The sequence below is a fragment of the Chiroxiphia lanceolata genome, chromosome 9 (assembly GCF_009829145.1).
Source record: "Chiroxiphia lanceolata isolate bChiLan1 chromosome 9, bChiLan1.pri, whole genome shotgun sequence".
Classification (NCBI taxonomy): domain Eukaryota; kingdom Metazoa; phylum Chordata; class Aves; order Passeriformes; family Pipridae; genus Chiroxiphia; species Chiroxiphia lanceolata.
This window is the reverse complement of record NC_045645.1, coordinates 27787396-27810090: the sequence shown is the minus strand read 5'-3', so window position 1 is coordinate 27810090 and position 22695 is coordinate 27787396. Positions and strand designations below refer to the sequence as shown.

At 53.9% G+C, this 22695-nt stretch overlaps 1 protein-coding gene across 2 annotated transcripts; it reads right to left on the bottom strand.

The window, feature by feature from the left end:
• Positions 1-516: 516 nt before the first annotated feature.
• LOC116790945 (protein transport protein Sec16B-like) lies at positions 517-22686 on the bottom strand. Of its 2 annotated transcripts, none has more exons than XM_032696492.1 (26): positions 22634-22686; positions 21018-21351; positions 19672-19778; positions 19034-19139; positions 18803-18917; positions 17527-17656; positions 16442-16593; positions 15780-15841; positions 13942-14077; positions 13157-13387; positions 12398-12495; positions 11367-11448; positions 11135-11252; positions 10725-10836; positions 10432-10537; positions 9628-9768; positions 6649-6762; positions 5903-5975; positions 3518-3769; positions 2988-3058; positions 2534-2662; positions 2260-2367; positions 1359-1440; positions 1164-1261; positions 964-1050; positions 517-622 (listed from the first exon to the last, which is right to left on the bottom strand). In XM_032696492.1, exons 2-26 carry the CDS (start codon positions 21284-21286, stop codon positions 554-556), a joined length of 3048 nt encoding a protein of 1015 aa, XP_032552383.1. In that variant the 5' UTR covers positions 21287-21351; positions 22634-22686; the 3' UTR covers positions 517-553. The 2 variants fall into 2 exon arrangements, with proteins under 2 accessions (XP_032552383.1, XP_032552384.1); XM_032696493.1 differs by having other exon boundaries at positions 2534-2659.
• Positions 22687-22695: the final 9 nt, after the last annotated feature.

Genomic DNA, 22695 nt, shown 5'->3' with positions numbered 1-22695 from the left:
TTTTATTTTACAACAACCCCCCCCCACAAATGGATGGCAGCCCCCAGACACCTGTTTTTGTTGTTACGTGAGTCTCCAAAACCCTTCTGCATCATAGAAGAGACTCGTGCCCCCTCCCCTTGTACCTTAGGAGGGTCTCCAAACCTCCTCTGATCAAGCTGAGCACCAATAACTCCACCAAATCTGCACTCAGTGCTGCACTGCCACTCGTAACTTACACAGAATCTCCTCGGGGAATTTAAACACTCACCCTTTGGCTCCTCCCTGCTCCAAAGATCCCAGGTGAACTCACCCAGTGCCAGCTGGATGATTGCAGAAGGGAGGCTTCGCTGGTGGGGTCCCACCTGGGTCACCAAACTGTTCATCCCACCTCCCCAGCTCGTATTGATTTCAAACCCACAAACCTCCCCCTTACTTTACAAGGTTCCCCCACCAGATGGTTGGCAGACGTTGCCAACCTCTGCCACCACCCCACCACCCCCCAAAATAACCACAAACACTAATTTGGTTAAAAAACTTCCTGCAATTGATACGTGCCACCCCTCCAGCCCCCTCACAGCGGGTTGGGGTAGCGGCGCTGGGAAAGCAGCCTGGGTTGGGTGGGTCTGGCAGCAGCAGCAAGCTGGGAAACAGAGACAGAGAGGTGGTGTAAGGGTGGGTTGTACCCCAAAACGTGGATTTGCTGTCATCAGGATGCAGCCACACATATATCCGCCCCACCACTTCCATCCTCTATCACTCTCCCATCACTGTCCTTCACCAACTAATTTTCTTATAAAACCCCTTAGACCCGGGGCTGATGTCCCCTAAATCCCCCTGCCCACAGCAGATAGCCTGCAATCTGGCATCACCCCAAAAGCCAGGAGACACCCCCCCATCCAAACCCAGAAGCCGTCCCCCCAAAGCCAAGAACCACTCCCAGCCCCATCCAGCACCGCCCACCTCTCGGGAAGATGCTCTCACCTGAGAGACCTGGGCAGGGTTGTAGAGGGGGATTGTCCCCAGTGGTGGGAGAGGTGGGAGAGGCCCGGGGTAGCCTGCCTGGAAGGGCTGGAGAGAAAGAAATTTAACAGCCACCCCCCAATTTCAGAGCCTCCCTAAGCAGAGAGGTGTCCTGGACACACCCCTCATCATGCACAGACACATCCCCCTCCTCTCCTCACCTGCTGTCCTGCTGACTGCCCTCCATCCCTGTCCTGTGAGCCTGTCACCTCCAAGGACACTGGACTAAAACCAAAGGTATTTTGAACCTGTGTTCCTCCTGGGGCAAGAAACAACAACAAAAAGACCCCAAACCTTAAGAGAAGATTCTAAAAGGTTGTTGGGGAGAGGGGTGAGGGGACCTACACAGCATTTACCGGGATTTCTGGAGAGAGGCTGAGCCAAAGGATTTGTCCCAGCTGTGAGAGGGGCATCAGATGGGGATGGCGATGTCCGCTCCTGAAACCACAGCCACCCGTTTAGAGCAGAAACTCCTTGTGTGGTGAGAGAACCCCTGTGCCAGGTACCACACACCACACGTTTGGGGTCCCACTCTGCACCCAGTCCTGCTGGAGAAGTACCCCAGGAGCTGCAGGAAACCCAGCGAAGGAGTGGCTACAGGGTCAGGGCAAGCAACCCTGCCACAGAGGTGAACCACCCCACAGCTCTGGATTAGGCAGAAGGCTGGACACCAAGCCTGGGTACAGCATGAGGGGCCACCCAGGTCCATGGATCCCCCTCCGTTCTTCATTTCCTGCTAGTTTTGGAATAATATCCCAGAATTTCCTGCTCTGGGTCTGTAGGTCTTTCTCAACCAGGAGGAAGCTTTCAGGGGTGGTGGACCTAGCTCCAAACCCACCCTCAGGGATGTGACACCCTAAGGACTTGGCCAGGACTGGGATAACCACACAGGGCTTCTTCCCCCTTGCTGCTGTGCTTCCAATTAAAGAGTTTTTCCCATCCTTTCAGCTCCTAAAACCTGCCACTCACAGCTGTGTTCCGCTCCAGTGCAGAGCAAGCAATCCCCGTGGAGTTTGCCAAGGGCTCAGAGGACCTCCCACATTAAAGAGGCTTTATAAATTTACAATTATTATTAATCAAGGATTCACTTCCAGGCTGAAAGGGCTCCCAGTCGAGCTCTGTCCCCACACAGAAAGGGACACGGCCACAAAAAGCTGGGCAGTGGCACAGCCTCTGGATGAGTACAGCAGCAGCAGGTGATGGGGAGATGTGTCATGCGGGGTGTCACCAGGGCCAGGACAGCATTTTGTCCCCTACCTGCGGTTCCAACACGGGGGGGTCTGAGTCTGTCTCGGATGCGGCTGTGGGAGAAGTTTCCTTGGTGGGTTTCGACCGAAACCAGCCAAACCACCTGAATCCGGAGCTCTGGGAAACGGAGGTTGTCACAAAGGAAAAGAGAGGAAAGGGATGAGGTGGTGAGAATGCCCTGGGGCCCCCCCAGACACCTGCTGGGAATGGGCACCACTGTGCCAGGGGCTGGGCTGGCAAAGGGACATGCAAGCTCAGAGCTCGAGGCTCACATCATGCTCACCTTGTCCTCATCCGGCTTCTCCGCCTCCTCCTGGGCAGCGTCCTCGCTCTCCGAGGAAGGCCGGCTGTCATCCAAGGAGACAGTGGAGGTCTCCGAGGCAGTCCGAGTCCTTGTCTGTAACTCCTCCTGCTGTCACAGATGGAAGCTGCCACGTGCTGTCCCCGGAGGAGCCGCACAGGGCATGGTCAGGGTGCCCCCGGGAGTCCTCCATGCCAGGATTAGTGGAGAGCATCCCTAGGGAACCCTGCATCCCTTACACAGCAGGTGTAAGCAGGAGCACACACAGCAGGGCACAGCCAGGCACTCCAGTGGTGGGAAGCTGTCCCCCAGGGGGAACACTGACACCATGATGGGGGGATTCTGTGCAAGTTCAGTGTGTGGAAGGATAAGCCAGCAAGTCCCAGATTCGCCCAGGACCCCCAGTGGGATGGTGTCCCTGGCCCCTCTGACTCACCTGCTCTGCTGGGAAGGCTGGCTGCACACTCCTGGGGCACAGCAGGTCATCCCAGGGCTCTCCACCTCCTCCTGCAGAGCAGAAGGGAGGACAGAGTCAGGGTTTGACCTGAGGAGCTCTTATGTATCCATCACAGGTATTTCCAGTGCTTCTATCATCCCATCCCAGAGCACGGTCACCCTTGTGGTGGCCGAGATGTCCCCCAAGAGATGCAAAAGGCCATTCTGGTGCCTGTCCCTGCCAGCACCACGGAGGTGAAGGCTGAACTGGTGCATCTTTAAAGGCAATTTCTAAGGAAGAAATTCTTCCCTGTGAGGGTGATGAGGCACTGGCACAGAGAAGCTGTGGCTGCTCCATCCCTGGAAGTGTTCAAAACCAGGCTGGACGGGGCATGGAGCAACCTGGTCTAGTGGAAGGTGTTCCTGCCCATGGCAGGGGGTTGGAACAAGATGAGCTTTAGGTGCCTCCCAACACAAACATTCAGGGATTCTGTGATTTTTTTTTCAGGGAAACAAAGCAGCAGCACTCACCTGCTGGCGGCACTGGCTGCGGAGGGGGCTCAGCAAAACCCCCTCCTGGAGGGGTGCTTGTTCCTGGGGAGGATGTGGGGGGCTGCAGCTCTTGGCCAGCACTGAGCAGCGGTGATTCTGCAGCCTGAGCAGGGGCTGGGGACCACGGGGACACATCCTCCTGGGAGCTGGGTCCCTGGGGTGGCACAGATTGGGACCATGGGTCATACTGGTAGCCTTCGCTCCGGGGAAGCTCACTGACAGGCTCTCCATCTGCAAAAAAAAAAAACCAAACCACACCTCAGGAGCTTACAGTTTTTATAACGTTTATAATTCCATCAGACTTCTGCATAGAATTATCCCCTTCTCCCTTACACATCAGCAGGAGCTGGGGGAAGGAGGAAAGACCCCAGGGATCAAGCAAGGGAGGAGGTAGGACACAGCACAGCAGCAGAAACCTTTCAGAAGCCTCAAGGAAGGTGGGCTGGGAAAGACAGGGGGGGAAAAACCTCCTGGGAACATGCCTGAGGTTGCAAAGGAGCTCAGAAGGGGAATGATATGGAAGTAAAGAGCCCACAAGCAGCATATGCACCAGAATTTCAAAGGAGCCTGGGGCCTTGAGCCTTTTCCTCCATTCCTGCTGCACACCCTGAGCAGGAAAGAAAATTCACCAGGAAGTTTTATTCCTGCTCCACAGCAGCGCCCATGGATGAGTTTCTTGCTTTAAGCAGATTTATTCAGGGTTGGGTTTCTGTTTGAAAGGCTGGTTGAGCAAGTGGGGTTTGTTTTATTTAACACACACACTGGTCCCAGGTGGGAGTCCTGTTTATCCCAGCTCGGCAGCCTCCTGCCAGAAACACACTGGGCCCTGGAAAACTTCTCTCCCATTGCCGTGAAACATGGCAGGCAGGACCCAGATCCCATAGGGAAAGATTATGGCACCTCTTGGATGCAGTGCTATCAAACCCTCTGCTTTGCTGCCAGCATTGCCTCCAGCTTGCTCAGGGTTGGCTTCAGTGAGCTGCTCCCACATGGCCTGGAGATGCTCAGGATCCACAGGGAGGAGGATGGATGCTCAATTTGATACTGCCTGGCAAGCTCAGCTGGAAAAAGTCAGGGAGGACAGCCCAGGCTATAAGGATGGAGGGGGAGGTTGTTGTGACCATGTGGATATCCCTCTCTGGCACCTCATTCAGGCTTTGTTTTTCCAAGATGGATGGATTCAGCCCCAAGCCAGCTTTCTCTGCACGCAGGTCCCTCAGGTGGTGACTCTGGGCACCCTTCACAATGAACAAAAGGGCCGAGCATTGGCAAAGGGAGCTGCAGAGACCACACAGAGCAGACCTGACTGCTTGGAGAAGCCAAGCCAATGGGATCATCACACCTGGGACTTCCTTCCAGGGAAGGAAGATCATAGCCTCAGCCCTGATAGCAGCAGAAGGCAATCAGGATTGATGATCCTTTTTACTGCCTGGGAAAGCTCTGAAAAGGAATTTGGCAGCAGCAGGGGAAGCTGATAGGAAGCAACATCTTGAAGGAATTAGTTGTGTTTCATCCTGTCTGCACCAGCCTCTGTTCTCCACCCTTCAGTGCCAGCATTCCCAGCGGAGACCTAGATCCAAGCAGCAGCAAGGAGCAGGGGGCTGTGCAGAGGTTCCCAGCTGATGGACGTGGGTGTGAAGCAATGCTGATGGGTCACCAGCCCCTGGCTTCTCCTCAGTGGGACATCCCAATGGATGCACTGTCCAGCTGGGAAGGGAAACCTCTCCAGCTCTTCCCTTGACACCAGGGAAGGGTTGTGTCCCTCATCCTGGCATCTCTTGGCCCTCTGTGTGGGCTGATGCTGGAGGGGACTCTTGGGGTCACCAAGAGGCAAAGCAAAGGGGTCAAAGAGGCAGCAGGAAAGGGGAAATGCTGGGGCTTCACCAACAGGCATCCTGCAGCTCTGCACACAGCAGGATGAGCTCCTTCCCAAATCCTTCACTCTGTAAGTGTGAAATCCCTTTAGTTCAGCTCCAGTTTGCACCCTCACAGGACTGCCTGGGAATGGGGCCATCTCCCCCGAGGCTCAGCCAGGAGGCACATCCCTCCATCCAGCACCCACCCCCAGCTCCTCTTCTCCTCCCACAGCACCCACAGGGACCCCTGAAGCTGTGGTAACTGGGCCCAAATTACTCAGATTTTGCAAGAGGACATGAGTATCAACCCCTCACTTTGCAGCCCATGCCCGAGGGATGCATCCAGGCAGGAGCAACCTTTGAGCTCTGGGGAGATGCAAGGAGCAAGGAGTAGCTGCTGGAAAAAACTCCAGGGAGTGGGGAGCTGCTTCCCGGCCCGTGACAGCACAATTCCACATATGGGAAAGCCTGCTGGGGTGACCACAACCTGCTGCTTCATTTTCTTTACCTGCTGTCGGAGGAACAGCACAGGAGAGCTCTGGCTGAGCAGGGATCACCTCTGGAGGAAGGTCATCTTCCACCTGCAAGGAGTCAGAGGGAAAACATGACAAAACAGAAAGAAAAAAAGGATGTCACAGAGCAAAAACTAAGGAAACCACAAGGCCAATGTATAGGAAAGCATGGTGTTTGTGGGTCTGGGCCTCACAGCCTGCACCAGACTGCAGGTGAGACCCACACCAGCACAGAGATAGCTCTGTCCTAACAAGCGAGGGTGGGCTGCAGCACCACTGGGAGCAGTCAGGAGAAATGAGATGGGGAAGGCCACAAAACCAAAAGCAGGCATGAAACCTGAACAAAAAGCATTAATCCAAGGACCAGGTACAGCTGAAGGACCCAGGAGTACACCCGCGAGGTGACACCCCACCAGTGTCCTCTGCAACATCCTCCCTGCAAGGGGAGATTATCACCCACCCACGCACCAGCCCCTGCCTGCCCCCCTTGAGCCAAAAGGAGGAGCGTTTTCTCTCCTGTGAAGCTCTGCATCCCTCAGGCACTGCTCACACTGAAGCTGCAGGTCCCACAGCAGAGACCACATCTCGGGGCTCGCGAGCCGAGAGAGAGGACACTGGGGAAACAACAACCTTTGAGCATCCCTCCTCATCCCCTCAGACTGAGGACAGAGGAGGAGGATGCTCCTTGCAGACAAAACAACACAGACCAGCTGTCCCACTCCATATCCTCACTCCTCCTCACCTCCTGCTCCCGGCAGCAGGCTCGGAGCTGCTCCAGCCAGTCGGGCTCCAGCGTCTGGTCCTGCTCCGGCATCTCCAGGAGCAGAGGGTCAGAGAGCTTCAGCCTCTCAGCCAGCTGGGGGGCCAGGAGGACAACAGAGATCATCACACATGTCAGATCCACAGGGATCAACTGCACATGGCTGGGCACAGGGGTCAGGGGAAAATAGCATCACTTCACAATATGGGGGTAAAAGTAACACTAGCCTCTTGTGCAGGACTTTTTCCCTCGCCCATACTGCCACAGAGGTGCTGGCCCATCCTGTGCCCTGCAGGGAGCCTCAGCAGGTCCACAGAGATGCCAAAATACCTGTTGCCAAAACGCTCCTCACATCAAACAGGCAGGTAACTATCATCTTTTTCCCACCTAACAGCCAGCCTGGGGCACTGCCAGGTTTGCAGGACACCCCACCAGGAGCCCTGGAAAGAGCCCAGCTTCCAGGGCTGTGCATCAGCCCCTCACCTACCCCACAAGGATGGGCAGGAGCTGGTGGTTGTCTGATCTGTGCTTACAAATCTCTGAGAAGATTTCACAGCCTCCCAGGCCTGTCCCCTGATGCTTAACATCCTTAAGAGCTAAAGAGTTTTTTCTTAATATCTAAGTGAAATCTTCCCTGCCACAAATTAAGCCTCTCTATCCCTGCTCCTGTGGAAGCTGCGGGGACAGCCAGGCAGCATCCCTAAAGAGCAGCCTCCTGCATGCCAGAGGGCTGTTATCTCATCCCCCGTGCCCCTTTCCCCCCCAGCATATCTTGCCTAGAAGAAATAACCCCGAGGCCTTCTTCAGAGGTCATTTCCTCCTCAATCTCTTATCATCCCAACTCTCCTCTACTGCGCTTGCTCCAATTTGGCCCTGTCTCCCAATCAGGACACAGTGCCCCAGCCAAGACCCCTGAGACCCCAGCAGAGGGGGATTATCACCTCCTTGTCTCAGACATGCAGTTTTTGCTCTTAAAACCCTGAATAGCACTGTAACATTGGCTTTTTTTTTTTTTCCCTTTTGTAGTAACATCCTGTTATGCTGCTGCTCGGTATTTTTTCCATGCTCCACTGTCTCCCCCAGGTCCCTCTCTGCAGTATTGCTGCTGTGTGTTTAATTCCTCCCACAAAAGAGGAGTCCTGCTGCCCTGGCTGCAGCCCTCTCAGTGACATGGGGCTCCAGCTACCATCAATGGAGCAAGAGGTTGTTTTGGAGCAACCCAGAAGTCCAGGGTGAGATGGAGGGTTCCCTGCAGAGCTAAATCCCAGCCTGAAGGAATTGCTTAGACAAGAGCCCAGTTTTAAGATGGCTGGATGATGGGAGATGACACTCAAAGCACTGCTCTTCATCCACATCTTTACTGAATTTTCTCTTGCTGGCATCAACCCACTTCTTGGAGGTTTATCAAGTTATCCCCCAGCTCCTTCACGCTCATTTATCTTTGACACTTTGCTATGAGGTTGCTGTATCAGGGGCCACCAAAAGCCATCCAGAGGTGACTTTGCAACTCAAAGTCACACAGGTCCTTGCAGCTCCACAGCACACAGGTCTCAGGTATCCCTTCCACGCTATTCTCCATCAGACATTTCTTTCTATTTCTGAACTTTTTAAAAACAAACTCCAAGCGAGCACAAAACACACTTCCCAACTCTGATGTTACAGCAAGACACAACCTGCACAGCCAGAGCCCAGCCTGGGACAGGGCCTGGCCATGGAGAGCAGAGTAACCCAGCACCCAGACAGGAGTTTGAACTCCCTACAGACCCACTGTCCCACCTCTTTACAAACACACCTATGTTCATCCTAAATCAATTGCAGGAAAAAGGAAATTATAAGCATGATTACTCCTAAACGGGAGGAATGTTTAATCCAAAAGCTAATGTGCACTTTGATCCAATATTAATGAACCAGCACCTGGTTGTATATAGTCCCTAGCTTCAAAAGAGGGGAAGTCTTAATCAAACACTAATGTGTATCATAATTTGTAACACAGCCTAAAACATCAAAGACAAGAGCGTCTACGAATGCACTAGTTTTTCAGATGAAAGTGTTTTCTCCCAGGAGAAGCATTATCCCCAGCAGAACAGCAGATCTGAGAGGCTGTTACACAGTAAATAGGCTTCGATGATTGGGGAGGGAGGGGGGCCGTGCCAGCCAAATTTTGGGTGATTTCAGCAGCACCTGCTACAGATGGGCATCCTTGCTGCCCCTCACCTCAGGGGCACCACAGCTTGTGCCCCTTTCATGGAACCACAGAATGGTTTGGGGTTGAAAAGGACCTTGAAGATCTCATTCCAACCCCCTGTCATGGGCAGGGACACCTTTCACTAGCCCAGGTTGCTCCAAGCCCCATCCAACCTGGTCTCAAAGGATGGAGGAAGGCTTAAGCAGCCCTGGCACTGCCCTGGTGATGTGCACAGAGAGGACAGACCTGGTCTCCCTACAGCTCCCAACCTTCCCAGGGAACCTGGGATGATTTGCTTCACCCTCCCTGCCCCAGTACCCTGCTCATGAAGCAGAGGGCTGTGCTTGGTGCTGCAAGCTGGACATGCTCCTACTGACTGTCACCCCAAAAATGCCCCCAGCAGGTAACCAGAGTCATGGGTGATGTACTGGAGGGGAAATGTGAAGCATTCACACTTCAGCTTCTAAAGTCTGTGCCATTTAGAAGTTCAGAAAGCCCCTCCAGAACTAAAAGCATCCTTTATTTCCAAATAACTCTGCCCCTACTTGGCAGTCAACAAAATTCCCTTGCTTTCTACCCTAAATCCATGGGGATTAGAGACCCCAAAGAGGTGTTGGCTTTGCTGTACTCCACCCACACCAGGCAGCAAACACTGGGGGGCTGCTCAGAGCTGCCAAGCACCGCCAGCCACAGGAGAAACCGAGGATGCTTCCCACCACACCAGCTCCTGAGTGATTATCACACCCTGCTGAGAATGGAGGATGTCCCAGACTCACCTTCATCACCTGCTGGGCCAGGACAGGGTGGGTGGCTGGGTCCTGGTGCAGGAGCACCGTGGAGATCTGCTCACAGTACTGCAGGGCCTGGGCTGGCAGCCCGTGGTCGGCCAGGCGGGAGGCGTAGAGCAGCTTGTACACCTGGGAGAGGGAAGCACAGCAGCAATGGGGGACCAGGGAGAGGGATGTGCCTGGGGGTGCCCTCTGCCGTGGCACATCATCCCAGTGTGACCTGGACCACCCAGATCATGGGTCTCGTGACCTGCAACTCAGGGGCACTTCCACCCGTTCCCATGGGGGCATCCAGCCCCACCCCCTGAACCAGGCAGGTGCTGGGGAGAGCACAGCAGCTCCATGGAATCACGGAATGGTTGGAAGAGACATTAAAGATCATCGCTTTCCAGCCTCCCTGCCATGGAGGCAGAGACACCTTCCACTAGACCAGGTTGCTCCAAGCCCTATCTAACTTGGCCTGGAACACTCCCATGGATGTATCCACCCAATCCATGCAGTGCCTGAGGCAGCAACAGCCAGGTGCTGGTTTGCCATGGGACAAGCCCATCCACCATCCAGAGAGCAGGAAGGCAACCAGACCTGAGCAAGCACTGATCACACACACTGTGCACCCCAAAATCTGCCCTGGGTGAGCCCCCTCTGTGCCAAAGCAGCCTCCCCATCACTTCCAAAGCCCAGCAAGGGAACAAGCCCCAGGAGCAGCCTGAATTCTTGGCTTTATGAGGATGGGTTCATGTTTTGGGGCAGGTCTGAGCTGCTGCACAAGATGTACTTGAGCATCTCTGCTACCTGGAAGGGGAGCAGGAAGGATTCGGGCTGTCGTAGCTGCTGGCAGTACTCCAAGATTTCCATCCTCTGGATGGCCTCCGTGCTGGCAAACCGGGCAAACACCTGGCTGCAGGGAAGAGCAGGGTCAGCAAGCAAGAGCAGAGGTCCCTGCCCAAAGAGCCCCACACAGCTTACATTCACAGCACCAAAACCCCAAACAGGGATTGCTTTGGCACAGGAGTGAGATCCCAGGGGTGGGCAGAAGGTGGGACAGGTGCCCCTGGCAGGAGCATCAGCCCCCCGGGCTCACTCACCGGTGGCTGCTGCCCAGCAGGGCCATGCGGGCTGCCTTGTGCCCGAAGTAGCCAAAAGGGATGTCTGCCATCAGGTAGCAGAAATGAGCTGCTTCGACTGCTCCCTTGCTGGCTGGATGGGAGTGAAAAGGCAAACATTTAGTCCTGAGACATCACCACGTAGTCAGTGTTGTGCTGGAGGCCCCCAAGCTCACACAAAAGCCCAAACCCAACAGCCCTGCCTTCCTTCTCTGTCCATGCAGACCCCGACCCCTCCCTTCTCCGTGTTTTTTGTCCGTTTTCCCTGACTGCTGATTTTTATACCTAGGTTTCAGTTCAGTGGTAGAACTAGGGGAGCCTGAGCAGCTCCAGCTCTGATACTGTAGGTGCCTACTCCCCCATGACCATTGCTCCCAGTGGTCTCAGCTCACCCAAAGTGTCTCCCATGGTGACGATGGCTCGGTGGTTCAGCTCCACGTCTCCAACCTTGTTGGACAACATCACAGCCAGGTGGGGCCTCCAGTCCCCCCATGTGGCATCACCGCAGCACTGGAGGGAGACAGAGGACAGCAAAGGTGAGCAGAGATTGTCACCACAAGGTGGGTGTCACAGGCAGGTGACAGCACAGGGGAACGTGCCAGGGGCAGCCTCCTGCTCACAGACCAGCGCTGCCTGAGGGATCCTTCCGGACATGAGCTGGAAGAGGGTCTGCAGGGGGTCATTGGTGGCCAGTGTGCTGGTAAACCTGCAAGGAGACAGCAGAGATAGGGACCCCAAACCCTCATTCACCTCCAAGGGCATGTCCCAAATGCTCCACGAAAGCGACATCCTGAGGGGCTTTCCAGCAAATCACAAAATAGTTTGGATTGGAAGGGACCTTAAAGATCATCTCCTTCCAACCCCCTGCCATGGGCAGGGACACCTTCCACTAGCCCAGGTTGCTCCAAGCCCTGTCCAACCTGGCCTTGGACGCTTCTAGGGATGGGGCAGCCACAGTTTCTCTGGGCAACCTGTGCCAGGGCCTCACCACACTCACAGGGAAAAATTTCTTCCCAGTATCCAATCTAAATCTACACTCCTTCAGCTTAAGCCATTCCCCCTTGTTCTGTCACTCCATGCCCTTGTAAAAAGGAGGCAGAGAGGATCATCAGCCCACAGGGATGACGATCTGCATTACCTCCAGAGCAGGCAGGTCTCCAGGACAACAAGGGATAAAACCTCCTTAAAAGGATTTGGGTTCCACAAGACAGAAAATTTCTGCTTAACTCTCCCTGAAGGGATCAGCCCAATCCAGACTAAGTACGTTAATTCCACCAGAAAATGTTCATACGAGTGGGATGAACAGCTGGGACCAGGCTGGATCATAGGGAAGATGGCTCAGCTCCCCCTGCCCCATGGCTGCCTTTGCTAGTGCAGAGGTGAAGCCAAAGACTCGGAATAAATCAACACCACACATCCAGGGAATGGCTTTCTTCCTGCTTTCCAGCCCTCATTTTGTTTCTCCTGTCCATCAGGAAGACTGAAGGACTCAGGCCTATCTGGATGAATGCTCTCTCCCCTCTTTGCCCCCTCTAAAAAGCTCCACCTGAAATCAATGCCCTTTTTGCAGTGCTCTGGGGCTGAGGGCACTGAAGGGACAGCAGGCTTGGCAAAGCCATGGAGCATCACACCCTGCTTTGGCTTCTCCCCCTTACCCGGTGAGCACCCAGCTGTAGGTCCGAGGGTCCATCTTGCTGGAGAGGAAGAGGGCATGGCCCCACAGCTGGTTTCTCATAGCCCAGACCAGAGCATCCTGCAGCCAAGGGGGAGGAGAAAAAGGGTTTACGTTAACTCTGCTTCCCTGTCCTCCTCCATTGCCAGGGAACCCTCTGCTCCCCCAGCTCAGAGAAGAGCCCATAACTGCTCTGGCTTTAATTAGTACCCTTCAAAAATCTCTTCCAGAGAGATCCCTTTATCCTTCTACCTTGAACAATTACAAGAACTTAGACCTTCATGGCAATATTGTCGCTTGGGGATTTGCAGGACTCCTGATTTTCCAGTAGTCTGTGCTGCCTGCTAGCTCTCAATGCCACCGTGGGATCCCAGCCTGGGCACTCAAATTTCTCTGCATCCAACCCTCCTGTCTTCTCCTTCTGCCTTAGGTATCCCTGGAGATCATAGCTGCAGATGAGGTTGAAACTAGAGGATCTTTAAGGTCCCTTCCAACCCAAACCATTCTAGGATTCTATGAAACTAAAGGTGCAGTGCTGGTAAAAGCCTCTGCATCGCATCTTCACTTGGGTCCCCCATCCCAGTTCCCAATGGTGGGAAATCACTGCCAAAAGCCCTGTTGCACAGACACAATTTGAAGGGTCGATCCCACAACCACCTCTTGGCCACCCTTCCCTTTAAAACCCACCTAAAGAGGACAAACCCTCAAGCCCCATCTGTCCTGGGTCCCACTCACCACTTACTTTCTTCCTGCCGTAGTAGAGGAGCTTGGTGAACTTCTCCACTATCTGTGCCTGTGTCTCCACCACGGGAGGGACCTCCCCGGTGATGAGGTCCAGCGTCCCCGGCTGCCGTGACGCCCACTCGTCGTCCATCAGCCCCACCAGGTTGGCTGCAGGCTCCTGCCTCTTGTACTTCTCCTCACGCCTGCAGTCCTGCATCAGCAGCTCAGCCGTGTCCGAGCCCACCATGGACTGGGAAAGGGAAGGAATGAGGCACTTGGGGGCTGCCCCACAAGCAAAGGTTGATGGCCCTTCCAGTCCAACACCCTCACAACACCTGCATCCTCATCCCAGCGCATCGCCCCAGTCAGATCAGCCTTGGCCACCAGCACACAGGTTTGGAGGGAAAAGGATTCAGCACAACTAGGAACACCTTCACTGCAATCTCTCTGAAGACCTTATCCACCTGCTTCCAACAAGCAACCACAGATTAAGATGGGGTGGATTTCCATGGATTAAGGGAACAACCCCCTTTTACGTGCAAGCGCTGGCTGCTCAGCAAAGGTGGCACCAGTCCCTTTCATTGGGTTGTTGGTGGTTCCCGAGGATCAAAAGCAGTCACAGAGAAGAATTTGCTCCAAATATCCAGGCAGCATCAAACTGATGGATAGTGCTATGGAAATGGGATTCTCTTAAGGTACATGCCCCCCTTAAAAATAGCTACTGGATCAAGAGGCACCTAAGGGATATACAACTTGTGTCATTTCTCAGATCAAAAAAGTCATCCCCTTCCATGGGATACCTACCCCATTCTGCCTGCAGAGGAGGACCAGGAGTTTCCAGAGAAGAGCTGAATCTCTGCCCCTCTGTGTTGAGGGGTCACAGCCCACGGCGATCTTCTGCTGGCAAAATGTCATCACATCCACCTTGTGCAGATCTTCCCTACAGCACCAGAGAAAGGCATCAAAGAAACCCAAGGCAAAGCAGTCTAGGACATCATTCAGGCTTAAAGAGTCCCCAGGTTCACTGATGGGAATGCCAAAGGTTCCAAGCAAGAGCTGGAGAAGATCCCCTGTGCCAATGACCACATGGCACATTTAAGCTCAAAACCACCCAAATTTTCTCATTATTACAACTCTGCAGGTTTCTCTGTTTTAGGGATGCAAAGTGCACTTCAAGCCCTCTCTCTGCCCTCCTGGTAATATTTTCCTCCATCCATCTGCAAAGACCCTCAGTTTTGCTTTGCTGGGCTGCCGTTACATCCATGGATGTCCGAGGCTGCAGGAGCAGGAACAATCTGTTACTTAACTGGCAGAGTGGAGGGTCACACTTGTGACCACAGAAACCCTTTGGGACTGAAACACAAGCAGAAACCTTTAAGCTGGTTGCAAGTCAGGCAAAATTGCTGTCGTACAATAAAATTGCCAGAGAGTTGGAAAGAAAGCATGGATGAGACAGGGGAGAGAGACTGGGAATGAAGATGTTGATCCTGATTCAACCAAACCAACGTATTATATGGAGATTCCCAACATACCCTTTGGCACGAGTGGTAATCCAGAATCACAGAATGGTTTGGGTTACAAGTGACCTTAAAGATCATCCCATTCCAGCCCTGCCATGGGCAGGGACACCTTGATCTAGACCAGGTTGCTTCAAGCCTCATCCAGCCTGGCCTTGGACACTTCCAGGGATGGGGCAGCCACAGCTTCTCTGGGCAACCTGTGCCAGGGCCTCCTCACCCTCTCAGGAAGCCTTTCTTCCCAATATCTAATCTAAACCTACTCTCAGTTTGAAGCCATTCCCCCTTATCCTATCACTACAGTTCCCAATGAAGATTCCCTCTCTGTCTTCCCTGTAGGTCCCCCTTCAGAGACTGAGAGGTTGATGTGAGGCCTCCACACAACCTTTTCTTCTCCAGGCTGAACAGCCTCAATTTTCTCATCCTGTCTCCATAGGGGAGGTGCTCCAGTTTCTTTATCAACTTCATGGGCCTTCCCTGGACTTTCTCCAACAGTTCCCATGTCCTTCTTATGCTGGAGAAACCAGAACTATACTCAGTATTCCAAGTGAGGTCTCCTGAGAGCACAGTGCAGGGGGACCTCCAGGTCCTCTACCCAGCTTCTGTGTATATGCAGCTCTTTTGCTCAGTAAACAGTTTTTCCTTTTCTCTCCCTGCTTGGATTGTGAGTGGCCAGAAACACACTGTTGTAACCAGTACAACACAGACACAACTTGATGCAACACACCAGGGCCCACACTGGATGAAGGCACATTCTGTGCTCAGCAGTCTCAGGGGACAAAAACCTTAGGAAAAGCTTAACCACAGGTTGACCCAGGACTTCAGACTTATAAAGAGATGCAAAAAACCTGATTTTTCTGGGACATCAGTACAAAATAAGGTCAGACATACAAACCACACGGAACACACACCCCATGAATATTCAAAAAAGACCCCAAAACATCTCCCTTTATCCAAATCAACCCACGCTTCATCAAAGGGGCTGGGATCCCACCCTGAACTTAGATGTGGCCTTTGCAGATAACTCAAAACCACAGGGACCCTGGAGCCTGCCTTGAGCTCATGTCTCCTCTGAAAGGAGACAGCCAGGGGGACGCAGCTCCTGGACCTGCAGGTGCAGCATACCTGGCCAGGGGCCCTGGGAAGGCTTGCAGCTCCTCCAGCTCTTTCGTGCCATGAAGGAGTGCCTGAAAAACAGAAGCAAATTCAGCAGCTGGACTCCAGAAACCAGGCCAGCCCTCGATGGGCAATCTGAAAGCCAGTGCCTTGGCCAAGGGCTCCGTGGTGCCAGTGAACCCACTGTCTGTGCTGCCTTAAGGGAACCCCTGAGCACAGACCCTGAACCATCACATGGACCCAGGGCTAAGGTCCAGGAAAGAAATGCCTGCTGAGATGGCATCTGCCTCCTTTGGGAGGAAAAGTAGGAGACTGAAATGCTGTGGTAGACTCTGGGGATGGATACAGCCTCTGTATTTGGAGCACCTCAGGAGGGTGAGTGGAGCTGTCCCTCAGAGTTACGGAGCACATCGGTCCCCCTCCAACAGAAGGGATCGCTGCAAGCAGGTGCCAAGGGTTACAGAGGTGAAGGCTGAAAGCAACACCCAGGCACAGCCTGGCACGATGCAGACTCAAAAATCCACGTGAGATGGAGAGAAGATGGGAGCAGGGGACAGGAAGGCTGCTAAGGAGGCTGTTTGGGTGATGAACGGTGTTTGCAGCCCTCAGGGCAGGAGGAGCCACTCCAGCGAGGGGACCAGGGGAGTCTGGGGGTCCAGGCTGTGTCATACCTCCAGGCTGTGCAGATCAACGTGGGTCAGCTGCCCCTCTGCAGGGTGGTGGGGACGTGGCAGCACCAGGTGTCCTCCAGCTCCAAAGCACAGCGACGTGTGCGGCCGAGAGAACTTGAGGGGAACGGCCGGGGTCGGCACCAAGGGACTCCCTGCAATGACACACAGGCCACTGTGAGTCCCCTCATACCAACCTGTAAGGACTTATAGAGCACAGCTGCCTGTCTCAAGCACTGTCAAGGCCACAGAAAGAACCTGCCATAGGATAAGCCACCCCAGCAGGAACTTGAGACAAGCACAGGAGGGAGGAATCTGCAACAGGAAGGTGCTAATTCCAGGCTTGGCAAGGTGAGATCTGGCTAGCACGGCCTGGTTAATGCACCCAGACAAAAATTCCACTGTGGTAAGCTGTGGGAAAGGAAGCAACTGTTCAGACACATCACCCCAAGTTATGGGAACAGCATCTGGGACCACCTCATGGATACCCAGAACTTGGACTGTATAAAGTTGGTATCCCCAGAAGAACAACTCCAGGACTCCCTCCACTAAGAAGCCCAGGGTGAAGAAGGACCAACAGGATGCTGCTGGATCCATAGGTGGTGACTGTCTTCTGCTTGGTATCTCGTATCTCCTCCTCTCCAGGCCCTTTCCTATTTCCTTCTCTCTCTTTACCTTACATTTACTGTTAAATAAAATCCATACTATTGACTTCAGCACATGGTCTACTTTGCACCTTAATTCAAGCAGAAGTGTCTCTCAATCAGATCAAAACATGACTCCACCCCACATCCACTATGGAGGACATCACCAGCTTCCACCTTGTCCCACAACTTCAGTAGCTCTCCCTTGACCCCCCCTATGCCAGAACTGTCCCCAAAAGCAGCAGGTGTGCACAATAGGTCCTGCGCCTACCCAGGCAGAGCCCCCAGATCACAGTCCCACCCCACAGCCCCACAGTCACACCTTGTGCCTGCAAAACCTCCTCCAGGAACAGACCAAAGCTGTGAGACAGCCAGTCTCCTACCCCCAGCCATTTATTCCTTTGCTCCCTCCTTGTCAGATCACCCCCCCCACACACAGCTCACCTGTTTGTTCCACGTTCCAGCTCCCTGGAAGCACAGGGTCATACTGGTCGGCACCGTCACGGATGTACTGGCTGAGCTCGTGGCTGCTGGAGCTGAGCCCTGACTCGTGGTACTGCAGGAGCAGGCTGGGCTGTGAGGAAGGGAGAACACAAACCTAGCTGAGGAACAAGGGACACCTCTGCTTTCCTGCTCCCAGGGCAGTGGGACAGCTCTGCTGCTCCAGGAAAGTGCCCAGCGGGAACAGCAAAGCTGATTCCCAGCTCATGCCCTGCAGCATCTTGGGTTTATCCTGGCACATAACCTTTGCAAAGGCTTTGAAAAATAATTTATATCAGCCACTGGTCTAGTCTGACAGCTGTCCTGGCCCTAAGATGAGCTCCTCAACACAGCCAAGGAGATGGGGCTTGGGAACCCAAAAAAGCATCACCCCGGACTAAAATCACCACAGCAGCTTTGATTTGATATTTTCATTTGATCTTTTAATTTGTCCTTGGCAAAACAGCAATCAGGACACAAGTGTGAAGGAGCAGGACTGGTTTGATGGAGCTGACACTGACACACAGCTGCCAGCTACCCAGGGAGGACTGAATCACAGAATCATAGAATTTTTTAGGTTGGAAAAGACCCCTAAGATCATTGAGTTCAACCATTAACCTAGCCATTTTCACCACTACCCCAAGTGCCACACCTACGAGCCTTTTAAATCCCTCCAGGGATGGTGACTCCACCACCTCCCTGGGCAGCCTGTGACAGGGCTTGACAAGCCTTTTGGTGAAGATTTTTTTTCCTAATATCCAACCTAAACCTCTCCTGGCACAACTTGAGTCTGTTTCCCCTTGTCCTGTCACTTGTTACCCAGAAGCAGAGACCGACCCTCAGCTTTCTACAGCCTCCTTTCAGGAAGCTGTAGAGTGTGAGAAGGTCCCCCCGAGCCTCCTTTTCTCCAGGCTGAGCCCCCCCAGCTCCCTCACCTTGTGCTACAGCCCCTTCCCCAGCTCTGTTGCAGAAAAGCATCCCACCAAGCCTGGATTTCTGTCCTGGCTCTGGGACACAGCAGTGCACAGCCCCTCACTTGGGGAACAACAGCCCAGGAGATGGAGTTCATAAACACTAATAACCCACTAAAATAATCCCCAGGGACTGTTAGACACTGAGTGTAACATAGCAAAGTGTCCCTTTTCTCCTCAGCTGGAGTGGGGACAAATGGATTGCTCCCCGAATCTCTGGGAAATTCCCCAAGCCTCTTGTCCTCCACCCCTGCCCATACTGAGGTTACCTCTCGGGGTTGGCCACCAGCCTCCCCTGAATTGCTGCCGAGGGTTCCTCCCCCTGCCCCTTCCCTCCTGGCAGCCGAGGTGTAGCTCTCCTCGTGGGAACCATAGGTCTGCATCCTGCAGGTGGGAGCAAAGGGAGACACCCTGAAGGTCTGAAATTTTGGAACCAGCCACAAACCCGCTGATTTTGCAGCCAATGCTTGCCCCAGGTTGCCCAGAGTGGCCACCCTTACCTGTCCTGCCCTGGGGGGCCCGTGGCCAGGTTGGGGTGGTAGCCCCTGTAGTAGTGCTGGCTCTGGTAACTGGTGCTCTTGCCATAAGGCTCTCCCTGTCTTGGGTCTAGAGAGGGAATCAAGATTTAGCACCACCCCTCCAGAGCAACAATGAAGAGCAAAAGAAAAGCCACGAGTCCGGCAATCTGCCATGCACACCCCATTTGCTTCCAAATTATCCTGACATATTGGAGGTATAACACCCTCCTGGACATGTCTGTCAACACAGCACTGATGTCCTCTCCCCTTTCCTCCCTTCCCTTCTGTTCAGCCCCAAAACTCCAGGAACAGCAGAAAAGAGGCCCTGGTCACCGTGATCACACAGCACCATCAAGCTCAGCCGGGAACCAGGAATGACACAGGATTTTAGCCATGGAAATGAAGATCAAACATCCCTTGGGTGCACCTAGGTCCTGCTCAGGTTTCCTAAATGCAAACTGGCAGCCTGTGCTGCACAGGTAGAACACCACCCAGGAGTGTGAGCAGGAAAAAGCCCTGCACATGTGCAAGCCCTGGGAAAAGAGCCCATCCCAGAGAAAGCATCACTTCTTCTGCAAGCAAGCTGACTCCATCCCGAGATCCAAAGGATAAGCCCATACCTCTGTCACCCTGCCAGGCCACCGGCTGCCTCTGGTGGCTTTGGTAGGGATAGTCATCCCTGTAGCTGGCTGCTGGATACTGCCAGTGGGGGTCTTCATATCCTTGCCTGAAAAACAACACAACATAATCTGAGGAGGGAAGGGCACCACTGTGGGTTCTGGACCACATCTGGGGTTAAACCTGTGCGAAGAATGGGACCTTTGGAGGCAGGAATGGGGATGGAAATAAAGCCAGGACCCCTGCCCAGTGGCAGGGCCAGACACTGATCCAGCATCGCACCTGGAAGGAGCAGTAGGAGGTCTGGATACCTTCCCATCCCCACCTGTGAGAAAGCTGTGCACTGAAGTCTCAGGTGATGCCCAGTTTCAGGGAATCACAGAATGGTGTGGAGTGGAAGGGACCTTTAACAGTCATCTCATTCCAACCCCCCACCCAACCTGGCCTTGAGATATTCCAGGGATGGGGCAGCCACAACTTCTCTGGGCAACCTGTGCCAGGGCATCATCACCCTCACAGGGAAGAATTTCTTCCCAATATCCCATCTAACCCTGCCCTTTGGTAGCGTTAATCCATTCCCCCTTGTCCTGTCACTCTATGCCCCTGTTACAAGTCCCTCTCCAGCTCTCTTGTAGCCCCTTTAGGCACTGGAAGGGGCACTAAGGTCTTGCTGGAACCTTCCCTTGTCTTTTCTGCCAAGCTCTGGAGCTGCTGTGCCCACAGCTCCCAGCCCAAGCCACCCACCTGGCACTCAGGTTGCTTAACCCTTCCCAATTTACACAGGGATTTGGTCAGCCCTGTGCAACACCCCCTTCCCAGCATGAGCATCGTTCAGCCTCAAAACCCCACGTGCCCACTCCATAACTCACCAAGGGCCATAACTCAGGAAAATCAACCCAAATTTGCTGGAGCACTGAAGCTCTTTCTCAGCACCAAGAGCATCCTCCAGCCCACATTTTATCCATCCACCCTCTGCTGTTTCAGCAGCTGAGCTTGCAGGCTGCCTCTTGCTCCTATATTAGCCTCTGCATTTTTATTGTTCACCTTGCACTTAGGAAAAAAAGGACTGCTTTTAATCAAATCCGCGGGAAAAAAATGCACCTCGGGACCAAGACGGAGCGTGTGAAACGGCAACCACAGAAGCCACAGTTAGAAGAAGAAATCAGAGCTACGACTGCCACACAGCCTTAAATACACAAGTCAGGGGCTGCTTTAATAGCCGAACATCACCCGTTGACACGCTGTTTCCCTGCGCAGCCACAAGCGCAGGACCCGCGGGCGGTGACAGGGGACGATCCCTGATTTAGGAAGGTTTTCGAGGAGAGGGGTCGGCGGGAGCAGCTCTCACCTGGAGTACGGCGGGCTGGGGTAGGTGCTGCCGTGGTGTTCGGCCCCCGAGGCCCGTCTGCGGGTGTCCCTGCGGGGGGGGTGTCCCTCCTCCCGGGGGTATCCCGGGACGTGGCTCCCGTCCCAGGAGCCGGGGCGAGGGGAGTGCCCTGCGCGGAGGAGCTGCCGCCGGAGCGGGGAGGGGGGACCGTGGTGCCCCTCTGCCCAAGCCCCCCAGGCTGGAGGCCTCTCCCGGGGCTGGGGGTGCCAGGCAGGGGCCCGGGGGTCCATCACAAGCTTGCCAGCAAGATCCTCTCCGGTTTTGGGGAGCTAAAGTCCCAAACGACTTTGGCAGCCTGCAAGGGAGAAAGCCACAGTGTGTTTGATCAACAGCTTTTCACTCCCCTCCAAGTCCCCCATGGCAGCTGCTCTCTGCTTTTGGGAGCGTGCTGGAAAACCAGCATCCTTTCCAAGATGCCCAGAGGCAAGGAAAAGCCATCTCCACATCTGCCTTAACTTCCAGGTCCCTATAAAACACCAGCATTAAATGGGCCGCTTTTGGAAGCATTCTTGAACCCTAGAATGGTTTGGGTTGGAAAAGACCTGAGAGATTATCTCATCCCACCCCCTGCCATGGGCAGGGACACCTTCCACTATCCCAGGTTGCTCCAAGCCCCCTCCAACCTGGCCTTGGACACTTCCAGAGACAGGGCAGCCACAGCTTCTCTGGGCAACCTGTGCCAGGGCCTCCCCACCCTCACAGGGAAAAATTTCCTCCTAAAACCTAACCTAAATCTCTCCTCTTTCAGTTTAAAACCATTGCCCCTTGTCATATTGCTACAGGCCCTGCTATAAAGTTTGTCCCCATCTCGCTTATAAAGCCCCCTTAGATAGGTGGCATCCAGGTAGGATCCTCCTGCATTCCCAGCTGCAAAGCACCACTGGTCACAGGCCTCCCAGAGAGGTGAGAAATCAACCTCACCTCTGTGACACAGCAGTGAAACCCCATTTTATACGTGGTAGGGAAGGGATATTGTCAAAGCTCTGAGCAGGACAAGGAGTTATGTGCAAAGAAATGAGTAAGGACAGAGACAGGGAATAGTGGAGCTATGCTCTTGTGAGCTATGGGATGGGATAGCAACAGGGATTTCTCCTCCTGCCTTTCATGTCCAGAAAGAATTCCAAGTAGACACCAGAATTAATTATTAATTATAACAGTCCCATGCAGAAGAGGAAATTCTAAGGAGAACCCAGGTCAGCACACGAGTGAAGCTCCAGCTGCTGGGGAGGGAGTGTCACCCTCGAGCCCCCTCATCTCCTCTTGCAGCATTGGTACCCAAACTGCCCCCATCACCACAAGCCTCCCCAAACACTGGCAGATGGTCACACACTGTCTGAACCCCTCCTCACTCCTCTCACTCAAATTTCTAAGGCACTTTGTGGTAATTTCAGGACTGGAAGACACACAGGTCTGAACAGAGGTGGCTCAGGTTGTGCCCTTCTAGGTGAAATCCAGGTAAATCCTTGCCCTAAATAGTCCCCAGGCATAAACACCATTTCAGTCCCACCGAGGGGCCCCCTAGTTTTCAGCCAGAGAGGTTCCCACCACCATCCACCCCCCACAGCAGCCACACACACCTGCTTAGAGGCCGCTGGGGCTCTTCTTCCACTCCCTGTTGCCACTTCCAAAGTCCAATGCC